Genomic DNA, 11,635 nt, shown 5'->3' on the forward strand with positions numbered 1-11,635 from the left:
TGATGCTTATCTTTTTCCCACTCACCCAGAGTTGACGGTCACCTTTTATTCAACCCAGAGTTGATCCTTATCTTTCCCCACTCACCCAGAGTTGACGGTCACCTTTTATTCAGCCCAGAGTTGACTCCTTCACTTTTTACCTCACCCAGAGTTGACGATTATCTTTTATTCAACCCAGAGTTAATGGTTGTCTTCTTATCCTTTTCCCATTCGACCCAGAGTTGATGGTTGTCTTCTTATCTTTTCCCCACTCAACCCAGAGTTGACGGTTATCTTTTACTCAACCCAGAGTTGACCCTCGTCTTTTTTCCACTCAACCCAGAGCTGATGGTTGTCTTGTGTCTTTTCCCTTTCAACCCAGAGTTGATAGTTATCTTTTACCTCTCCTACTCAACCCAGAGTTGACGGTCTTCTTTCCTGATTTTTTCCTCAACCCAGAGTTGACGGTTTTCTTTCTTTATTTTTTCTCAACCCAGAGTTGACGATCATTCCTAACTGTTAACCTCACCATTTTCAACCCAGAGTTGAATTACCTTCTCTCAACCCAGAGTTGATGTCTATCTCTTGTTTTTCAACCCAGAGTTTATGTTCTTACTTTCTATCTCAACCCAGAGTTGATGCCTATATCTTGTCCCATTAATACCGATTTCCCTTTCCATTCTTCAACCCAGAGTTGACTTCCCTCCATTCTTCGACCCAGAGTTGACCCACTTTACTTTTTCAACCCAGAGTTGATGTTTATTTCATTTCTAACCCAGAGTTAATATGTTCAATCCATAATTAATGCATTCTTCCTCAGTGGATTTGACACCATTTCTTCCCTAGTGGATCTCATCTTTCTTAGGCAAATTTTCAGGTTCACTTGATATTTAATCTTCTTCTACCTTGAATGCTCGAAAGGCTAGCGCCAATCTCACCTTCAGGTTTAAGACGATTAAATAGGGGCAGCTGTTGCACCCCAAAATTTGCCCATCCATTTTACCATCTAATTGGCTTATGTCTTCTCATTTCATCTACATCTTAGGTCATAAACAACTCATACATTCATTTAATCAATAACTATTATTGGGATCAAGGACATTGGTAATTATCGTTCTCCTTGATTTTTAAGGCTCTCTCCTTCGTTCAAAATTACCAAGCTACAAACGGTATCCTTATCAAAATCTCTCAAAGAATGTCAAGTGCATATGGTCTCATCACGGATTCAAATAAAGTTACTTGGTTCTACGTATTGATTCTCCCCACATCTCTAGCCATCAATTTTGTATTTTATGGAGGATTGAAGTTTTGGTTCTTTGCTTAAGATTATTGAAGTTTATTAATAGTGGGATTAGTTTTCATTTCCTCTATGCTTCAAGACAAATTCGTTTTCAAAAGGTTCTGCAAGGCACTATCCCTTCGCTTGCTCGTAATACAATTTGATTTGGAATCGATCAAATGAAAAGGTGGTCGCTTTGTTCTCGTTGAATATAAGATAAGTGGTATTTTACCTACTTGAGTCACAAATTACCTCATGATTCACTATAAGCTTACAAAGTCAAAATTTCATTGCAAAGTCCGATTATAAAAATGCCAAAATCCTAATTAAGACCAAGCATATCCAAGTCTTCATTCAAAGTCACAAATGCATACAAAGTTATCAAGATTACATTGCCTCTATAAGCTTCGTTCCACAAGAATTCAAAAAAGGGGAAAAAACACCTTATGCATTACCATTGTGTGTCCATCACATAATCTATGTTCATGGGAAACTAGAAAAAAGATACAAATCAACTTAAAGATAACATGGCTACTATATGGGCGCTCCATTGCGGCTGCAGCTTTACTTCAGATGTTAAGGCCAGGGAAATTGCATATGCAAAAGATGGATCTGTCAAGGAAATTCCAAATGTTATACAGCTTTAAAAGGCACAAGAATGCAGTAACTTGGTCATGCTTGTCCCTAAATTCTGAGCCGATAATTACAGCATCCAAGGACGGCTCTTTAAGAATATGGACTGGCTAAGTGCTGAAACTGGAAAGGCTTTTGATACAGCTGAAGAAGTTCACGGCGGTGACATTACAGACATTCCATGAGGACCAGAAGCGATCCCTCCAAGAACTCAGTGATAGGCTCAAAAACCATTCGCAAAATCTGCAGCCCTGCACATTCAAACCAAAATCAGCCCCTGTATTCACACATCCTAAAAACAACATCCAAAAGTTCAAAATAAAAACAGTTTCTAACAGCACCTCATACACATAACTAATTCTAACTGTATCTATTTTCTAACCACCTTGTGTAACTAATATTTCAGTTATGAGTTAATCTGTTCTCTGGCTTCTAACCAACTTTCAAACTTGCCCTTACTAGCATTCAGCCCTGACAAACTAATTTCTAACTGAAGCTTCACAACCTATTACATTCCATAACTAACTTTCAAAAGAAAACAGTCCCATTTCAACTCCTAAATTCCTAACATATAACCGAAATAACTGACATAACCTTTCCTATCAACTACAATCTAACCAAACAATCACTTACCAAACTGATCCAAAACGATGTTCTTGCTTTGCTTCCTATCCATTCTTCAAGACCTTGCCATATTCCTCCTGCACAATACAAAAAAATCGAATTTAAAACAGAGTCCCACATTCAAGAAACTGAAAAAATACCTTGCAAGCTATAATGCTGAGTCCCACATCTAAGGATTCCTAATGATCACCCAATGATTGCTCCTATAAATAGTCAGCTTCACCCACCTACAAGGGACCAAAAAAAAAAGCACTATCAGTCTTCATCATTGTCTCGCTTGCAGACTTTGAAGGAAGAAGGGTAGAGCCTCAAAATCTTCACACCTTCACGTTACCACAATCACCTTCTTCAGAGCTTCATCATCAATCATCATCCACCATTCATTCGTCAGCCACAACTCAACCTGCATAATCATCATCACCATCTTCGTTACGACAACACCTCAGAACAACGATAGAAATTTCAAAATCAAAGCGGAAGAAGAAGACGACTCAAAGAGCATAAAGGAAAAAAACAAAGCCTACCTGAGTGAATCCTCTTCTGTTAGCATCGTCTTCATCAATTCCTCGCCGCGATTCTTCATCCCTCGATCTTTCTGAGAGTATCTCGGTCGTTGCATCACCAGAACCACGTCGCCATCGTATCGAAGCTTACAAGAAGCGGAGACGGAAGCTAAATCGGAGGTTGAGGGAAACTTTTCCACGGTAGCACCGTGATTTGGTATGTGGATCGGAGAAGAGAGTGAGGTGCACCGCGCCGTTTGAGGGAGGGGTTTCAGAGGTTCTCTAAACTCACTCACGATAGAAGCTGAAAGGGTATGATTCCGAACCCTAATTCCCGTTTGTGGTTTTTTTATTTTTTTTATCTTATTTTTTAGTCTAATAGAATAATCAACGTGGACCGAAACTGATCATCTTGGGCCGTTACTAGTTTCACCCCCATCTGGCCCGTTTCTCTTTTTTTCCTGAAAATAATAATAACAAAAAAAAACTGCTGGGCCTTTCTCCTTGGGCTTGCGCCCTGTTTGCTTTTGACACCATTAAAATCAGCTTTGCACCCCCTAGTCCTCTATTTTCCAATTTTAGATTTAATTAGTTTTTTACTAATATCTTTTATGCAAATTTAATTCACTAATTTTTCTACTAATCTTTTAGATTTTTAATCCATTTTTTGACCCATAGAAAATATTCAATAAAAATATTTCTTGATTGACTTTGAGACTTTTTTGATACAAAAATAATAATCACAAAGTATTAGTCTAGGCTAACTTTGGTTTAATTCATTTTGCTCACTTCTAATCCAATTTTTTGACATAAAAAATAATAATCACAAAAATACTAGTTTTAGGCTATTGTGTTTTAGTCTTTTACTTGATTCAATTTCTTTCATAAAACCATATAAAAAATAGTAGTATTTTACTTCATTTTGTACTATATTTTTGACTTGTTACTATATGCTTGCATGCCAATTTTTGTACCATTGTGTTACTCACTATTGACTTCTAATTGTGACTTTAATTTTCATGTTTCCTTTATTCCTAACCTTAGGTAGAAGCCATGATAATATTAGGTAGAAATTCCCTTCATCTAGGCTAGTTCTTTTTCCTTTTCAACTTTAAAACACTTAACAAATGCTTGAATAATTTCCCATAAAAAAATACCAAGAAAACTCATAAAAAATGACTAATAAATACTTTGACTAATAAAAAGGGAATGGAAGCTTGTAACTTCCCTTGCTTAAGGGATGTTCGAGTGCTTGGGGCTCCCTTGCTTAAGGGTTCCATTCAGGCGTAAGTTCCCAACCTCTAAAAAACACAAACCAAAGAGTAACTCGAGTTTCCCTTGCTTAAGGGATTTCCTCGAAACGCTCAAAATCTTTCTTCTCTCTCTTGCCTCCGAGGCATTCTTTCTCTTGCCTTCAGGGCATTCTTTCTCCTAATCGGACACGTTACTTCCGCTCCATTCCCAGCTTAAGACTCCAGAGGTCGAGCAGCGGAGTGCGAATGTAACTGTTCAACTAAAAAACACAAAACAAACAAAAACTAAAGAGCCGAACTACGGCGCTCTGATTCCTGAAAAGGATACGTAGGCATTGGGTCGCGGGGCCTAAGCGAGCACAACTATTTATAACCTTTTTTTCCCCGTGTTTCTTTTTCTTTCCTTTGCATGCATTCCCTATACATTAAGCTCTAGATTTATAGTACACACCCTTTAGATAGCAACAAACATAGGTGGATACCATCGAGTACGATGGGCGTGAGGGGTGCTAGCACCTTCCCCTCGCGTAACCGACTCCCGTACCCTATCTCTGGTCGGAAGACCTCGTTCTTATCCATCTTAGGTTTTCTGATATTCCTTTCCCTTATGGGATAAATATATTGGTGGCGACTCTGTTCCTTTTTCGCGAGCCTGCGACAATGGCCATGTCTGAGGATGTTATTTAAAGATGAAGATGATTGAAATCGAAGCTGAATCGAGATAGATTGTCTTTGAGACTTAAGCGTTTTCTCGAAATACAAAGAGTATGAAGCTTGGCGTATTTCGTGGCATCCTCGTTTAAGATCACGTTGCCACGTATCGAAAGAGAATTCAGGAGGGAGGATTTGAATTTCGAAATATTCGGTATAACCGAACGAGGATAGATGGCGCCCCAGGGATTCGAAGCGTATGCATGTGAGCAACGTGGCGTTTCGTTAGTGTAGGACCGTTAGGGTCGAATTAGTATAAATAAGGGTCTTAGTATAAGGATCCAGTGTGTTCATTTTGTACAAATCACTCACAAATCACTCAAGTATCAAGTCTTAAGAGAAAGAGTTCGCTGAGAAATGTACGTATGACACCACACATTTAATATGTTTGTATTTCTATTTACAGAATCAAAGCATCTTTAAATTTCCTTTACTTTTTCGCTTAGTCTTTCTTGTAGTTTAAGTTTCTTTATTGTTCTTCGATTAATCTTTACATTTCTGCACTTGACGATTATTGCACTTTACATTCCTGTACTTTACGTTTCTGCACTTGACGATTATTGCACTTTACATTCCTGTACTTTACGTTTCTGAAAGTTACATTACTTTATCATTTCGTCAAAGTCTTTTTCTTACATTTATAACCAGTTTATGTTTCAGTTGTGCACATTCTATATTAGTTTATTTCGCAAGTTCCTTATATATTCATACTATAACCGAGTTTCGACGCAAAAGACCAACAAACATGAATCAAATTATCTCAAGAGACAACTATTTGACTATGTCCTAGGATCAATCTAGTCGATCCTGCGAGTAACCAAAGTATATATTTATAGTTTGGAGGACTAGCGGTTGTTTACAGAAAATCACCGTAAACACCATGTCTCGGCATCTTCGGTATGATGAAGATCCCATTTCGGTGACGTAGGTGGTATGAGGCATCCCGGTTTCAAGTAAACTTGCACAAAGTGATTCGCTTTTGAAAGCCATCCAATACATATGATGCGAGCATTTGAATTTGTAGGCGGTGCGGTGCGGAGTGGGAAAAAAGGTTTCTGAAAAACCATAATGTGTCAAGTCAATGAACCCCATATCATATGCGCTTGCAATAAGATGTCCCATTTATGGGAATTTCATCCATTTTGACACCGGTGCGTAAGGGCCCATCCAAGGCACAGGAGCTTCGTTAACCGTTTCAAATTTAGCTTCCTCTCCATATAACTGCGTGTGTGATTCTTTATGCGTCTTCAAATCTTGGATGAGTTGATAACGGACAACCGTATGGCTATCCTCTACATTACCAAGCAACGCCGAGACGACTCGGTAACTGCAATTACTGTCCCCTACAACATCTACGATCTACACGATGTAAGGGTGCATAAAAACTTTCATCTCTTCGATGAATGGAATTTTCGATAAAATAGGCATCTCTTCAATAATTGGAATTTTAAGTGGAATAGGTGTCGGAGGCGGTTTGCTTATGCGATCTCCTTTGTTTGAACTTTTTTGAGTTTTTTGAGGTTTAGGAGTCGGTGAGTCGGGAAAAAGTTTATCGATATGCTCACAATAAGAAGGAGACCGTGTAGTCGAGTTGTCATTCGGTGTAGGCTTCAATTTCTTGGGAGCATCCTTTGTCTTAACCGGTTGAGACGGCGGTTTCATGTCGGTTGTTTCGGGATATCCAATCTTCCGCAATTTTTCTTTGATGTGGAGTTTCATATTGTCATCGGCCTTCGAAAACCTCTCTTGTATCGCTTCCAATTCGGAAGTAATAGAGATAGTCGATTTTTCTCCTTCGACACAACCATCATCATGAAAACTAAGTCTTTTCCAATGAGGGATAACTTCTTCCATTCTTATTGGCTCACCTAGTCTCGCTTTTTTTGCAATAACACATACACACGGGAGACCATACGTTCTAGTAATAGTGCAACCACACTTTACACTATCGGAACCGACAATTTCACCTCGTTTGGCCTCGTGAAAAATATAGTTTAACCTGACCCGAGACACATTACCGATCAATTGACAATAAAGAATGTTGTCCCAAAATCGATGTTCCAACACCGTAATGCTCTGACCAAAAGTGGTTTGTATCTCATTATGTTGGTTTTTGATCTTGAAATTTACGGTGTCCCAATCTCGACACAAGTCACCCTTTCTATTAGCCAACCAATTTTTCAAACTAGCATGTGTCGATTCAACTCTATTGGTGGTTGTATTCCCAAGGTGTCGGACATTATTGGTCCACGCACACACAAACTTCTCCTTCACCTTATCAAGAATAGTGCTTTCAACATATTTCAATAAATCCAGATACTTTTCACACACTTTCCGAAATTGAAATACGAAATCGGCGTATAATTCATTTGTCGAAGAATTTACAATACGAGTCCATGCATCCATTATTTGTTCAACAATCACACCGGGCTTCACCGATTTTCCACCATTGGTCTCTACTTGTTTTGTCTCGACCGCGGATTTAACCTTACTTCTCACATTACATGTTATGTGATATCGACAAAGTAATGCGTTAGAAGAAGGAAATACTTTTGCCATCGTATTCATCAAAGCGGCATCGCGGTCCATAACAATCGCCTTGGGCATCTCGACTTGTTCTTTCAAAAGTGACCGACACACCTCTAATGCCCACCTAAATTTATCCTTTTTTTCACACTAAAAAAAAGCAAAACCAACGGCGTATGTCTTATCGGTGAATGTAACACCTACCATATCAAATAACGTAAGTCGATACTTGTTGGTCTTGTAGGTAGAATCAAGAAGGAGCACTGTCGGGAAAGTATTGAACAACTTTATCAAATCCGGATGAGTCTAAAAAATATCTCGGATTATAACCCTGTCGTCGCAAGTTATGTACCGCGACACGTATTTGCTATCATCCAACATCTTTAACAGTTGTTGCATCTCACTTCTATTTTCCTTAACCGCCTTATTATTGCAGTATTGGATATTATATACTTGCCTTATATTTGATATGTTGTCGGGTTCCTTCCGTTTCAACGTGGTAAGTATATTTTTCGGTTGGACAAGATTCAATGACATGTCATTAACACATGTCTTCTCTTCCGGTCTGACCTGACATACATTAGGATGTCCTTGTAATTTCCCGCACATGTCATGGTTATGCAAACCACAAATAACATTAAATCTCCACTTCTTGCTAGCCACCATGTAACCACGGATTTTAAATGGACACTCGCATTTTCTAGTACCCGTGTCATCTCTTTTAAATTTCCTTAGAGAAGGATGGTATTTCCCGCTTCTTTCACACAACATTGTTACGAAAACATTTCTTCTTGTCGTACCATAATCCGATCTTCCTATTACCGCACCAAAACCAAGGTCAGTTGCATTCCTACGAATCCATGTGAGCATGCTTTCCCGACCATCAAACTCTTGCTTGTTATTAAAGTCACCGCCAACATCTACTGCCTTTACGACTACCCCTTCAACATTTGGAGAAACATCGACTGAAGGAATTAATTCTCTTAAGATATTATCGGGGTGCACCATACCTATTAGTAACCAATAACAGAAATAACATAAAATTACAAGACTGTTGTAAAAAACAACACAGACACCTTCCGCAGATGCACCTCCGGAACGTGTTCATCTTCAACACGTTCCGTAGATGTTCCTACGGAAGCAACGTGAATTTTTTTTGCAGAAAATTCAAGCATAATATGGACAATGCAATGGATAAAGATGACTATTTACCTGAAATTGAGTCTTCTCTTGCTCCCTTTGATTTGTTGCACCAAAAAGTTGGAGCTTTGGAGTGGAAAATGATATTGATGAAGTAGGTTTTTTTAGGGTGGTGAGAGTGAGTGTTGAAGAAGAAACGTGACAATGGAGGAGTGATCATGTTGGTTCAAACTATATCAGATTCTTCTGTAGGTACATCTACGAAATATTTTGGCGCTAAGTCATTCCGTAGATATACCTACGGAACAATCTCTGAACTGAATTTATTTGTAGTTTTTGCCAACAAACACTAGTTTAAAATGCTTCCGTAGATGCACCTACGAAAAAAACAATTTTTTTAAAAAAAAAGTGCTTCTAGATGTGCATCCACGGAAGCAGAAGCAGAGGACATACTTGAAATTTCGTCAATTGACTAAGAGATTCAATAGTGGATTGAAATTTTTTTTTTTTGTTTAAATATATATCCTATGATTGTTGTTACCTTTCATTTTCTTTCATGCTATTTTAATCGGTAGGGCTATTTCGTTACCTGTCACAATCAAATCATAACGAAAATGCAAGAGAAAGGGACAAGATAAAATAATGGTATTATCTTTTCCTCCACCATAAATAAAATTTCATGTATTTTATTTACATGTAGAAATATCATTGTTCTTGATTTACCAATTTCATCAATAGAATCAGATGATGTATTGTACGCCATAGTTTCTTCCATTTGTTGAATTATGATGCCACATATTCTTCTTCATACACAAGCAATAACATTTCGTGCTCAACATTGAAATAAGGAATGACTTGGATTTATTAATTTTGAGGGTTACTCCACATCATGCAAACCACGCCAAGTTGATATATTCGTCCCCTATTATAAAACAGAAAAATACTTGTAATATTTGTAGTAGAAAAACTGTCAAAAGAAAATGTAAGTTTAGAATCTGCTTAATTATAAGCCAATTCTAACTTTTACTTTAAACCTTTTAAAAATGTGTGTTTTTTTATAAAATTCATCTGACCTCTAAATGAAAAAAAGTTTATTGTATGTTTGGAATGACTTTTGAGTAATTTTAAGATGTTCGGTTTATCAAAAGTAGAATTGATTTGCTTTTAGAATTGATTTTATTTGAAGCTGAAATTTGTAGTTTTTTGTGTTTAGAATTGATTTTGAGTGATGTTTATATTAAAAATTATTGTCCAAGTCACTTCTACATAAATGTATTCAAATATAAATCAATTCTGCTAAATTTAATTTTATAAAAATCAATTCCATCAAACACAATTCTTCTAAAATCAATCATGTCTACTATCAATCCAAATACACTATTACTTTTTATAAGTATCAAGTCTAAATATAAATAGCGTGTATTTTTTAAACTTTGTGGCGAAAATTAACTCTCATTAAGATTAGATTATATATATATTTTTTTATTTAAATATTATGGAGACTCATCTTTTTATCCTCAAAACAGATAAGGCTGGAGAATTTATTTCTAGTCAAAATTCTACTAGTTTCTTTTTTCCTATGTTCAGTTAGTTTAATTTCAAGAGACTTATTTTATAAAAAAATTATATTAATTGTTAGAGAACAATATTTTAATTATTAGAGAACAATATTACTATTTTAATAAAAATATATATATTAATTGTTAGAGGATAATACTACTTATTTAAAAAAACTCATTGCATGTGAATCTTTCCAACCATGATCAGAGAAATAATATAAAGCTTTCTTCAATCGACACATCTTGTTGACTCCACCCGTGATATTAAAAGCGAGTGAAATTTTTATATACACTTTCTCCTCTAAGTTTTTATATAAGAACACATTTTAGCATTAAATTGTTGTAATTTCCATCCAGATTAAGCAACAAGAGATAGCAAGATTTGAACAATCTACAAAATTATATCCAAGATCATTACAAGCAGATTAGGAAAGGTACTCCCTTAGATTATAAGTCTCAATCAGGCTGCTTTTGTGCTAGGGCAAATCATACACAATCACCTCATGCAGGCTTATGAGTTGCTTAAGGACAATTCTAAGAAAGGAGGTACCCTTAGGTGCATGATGCAACTAGACCTACAAAAAGCATATGAGATGGTGGATTGGAATGCTATGGAAAAGGTGTTACAAGAAATTGGTGTTCTAAATAAGTTCATAAAATGGGTGATGACAGTGGTGACTTCTGTCACTTATATTTTCAACATCAATAATGAGCAATCTAGGGTTATGCAGGCTGAGAGGGGCATTAGACAAGGGGGTCCAATATCCCCCTTATTAGTTGTCATAATGATGGAATATCTCCATAGACATACTACTTGAAAAAATGTAACTAAATCCCAATTTCAATTATCATGCAAAGTGTGAGAAGTTGGGCCTCACAATTTGCTGATGATATGTTGTTGTTTTCCAGGGGTGATCTTATACCAATGCAAATATGGGGGGATTGATAGAGAAATCAAACATAAATTTCTCGAGACTACTGCTTATGGGGAGGGTCAGCTGCCCGTGAGATATCTTGGAGTACCTCTCACAAGTACGAAACTCACAATCACTCATTATTTGCCTCTAAGGGTTATGTCTAGAATCTTGTCGCGGGCGAAAAACCGTTTTGTTCCTCTTTTTTGTGGGATGAGACACCTGATGCCTTCTTTGGGCTCGAGTGCTCATAAAAAATGATTTTTCTTTGTTTCGACCAAACTTTTTATTATTTCCAAAGGAGGAAAAGGAAAAAAGCTGCAATAACCTAAAAGTGGGGGAAGAGATCTTTGGGTAAGAGGGTTAGTTATACGAAGGGAAGGTATTAGCACCCAACGTATCTATAGTACTCTATAGGTTTCTTTGCTTTGTTTTTCATTCCATTCTTGTTGTGGTGGAGGTTCTTGTGAAATAGGTGGGACCTAAGGTGTTTGTTTGATTATGCTCGCAAAGA

The 11,635-nt window shown here is 37.0% G+C and overlaps 1 protein-coding gene across 1 annotated transcript; it reads right to left on the reverse strand.

Annotated features, from left to right (window-relative positions):
• Positions 1–6,341: 6,341 nt before the first annotated feature.
• On the reverse strand, positions 6,342–9,411 carry LOC131605663 (uncharacterized). Its single transcript, XM_058877996.1, has 4 exons — positions 9,372–9,411; positions 7,861–8,518; positions 7,368–7,473; positions 6,342–7,256 (listed from the first exon to the last, which is right to left on the reverse strand). Exons 1-4 carry the CDS (start codon positions 9,409–9,411, stop codon positions 6,342–6,344), a joined length of 1,719 nt encoding a protein of 572 aa, XP_058733979.1.
• Between the last annotated feature and the right edge of the window lie 2,224 nt (positions 9,412–11,635).

This window comes from Vicia villosa, linkage group LG5 (assembly GCF_029867415.1).
Source record: "Vicia villosa cultivar HV-30 ecotype Madison, WI linkage group LG5, Vvil1.0, whole genome shotgun sequence".
NCBI classification, from domain to species: Eukaryota; Viridiplantae; Streptophyta; class Magnoliopsida; order Fabales; family Fabaceae; genus Vicia; species Vicia villosa.

Excerpts from the sequence above, each read along its gene's own strand:
- LOC131605663 (XM_058877996.1), bottom strand. The coding sequence starts at position 9,411 with ATGGCGTACAATACATCATCTGATTCTATTGATGAAATTG. Across the intron at positions 8,519-9,371 it reads TGATTCTATTGATGAAATTG|GTATGGTGCACCCCGATAAT; the intron begins GTAAATCAAGAA and ends GGTTACTAATAG. Across the intron at positions 7,474-7,860 it reads GATAGCAAATACGTGTCGCG|TAAGGTTAAATCCGCGGTCG; the intron begins GTACATAACTTG and ends TAATGTGAGAAG.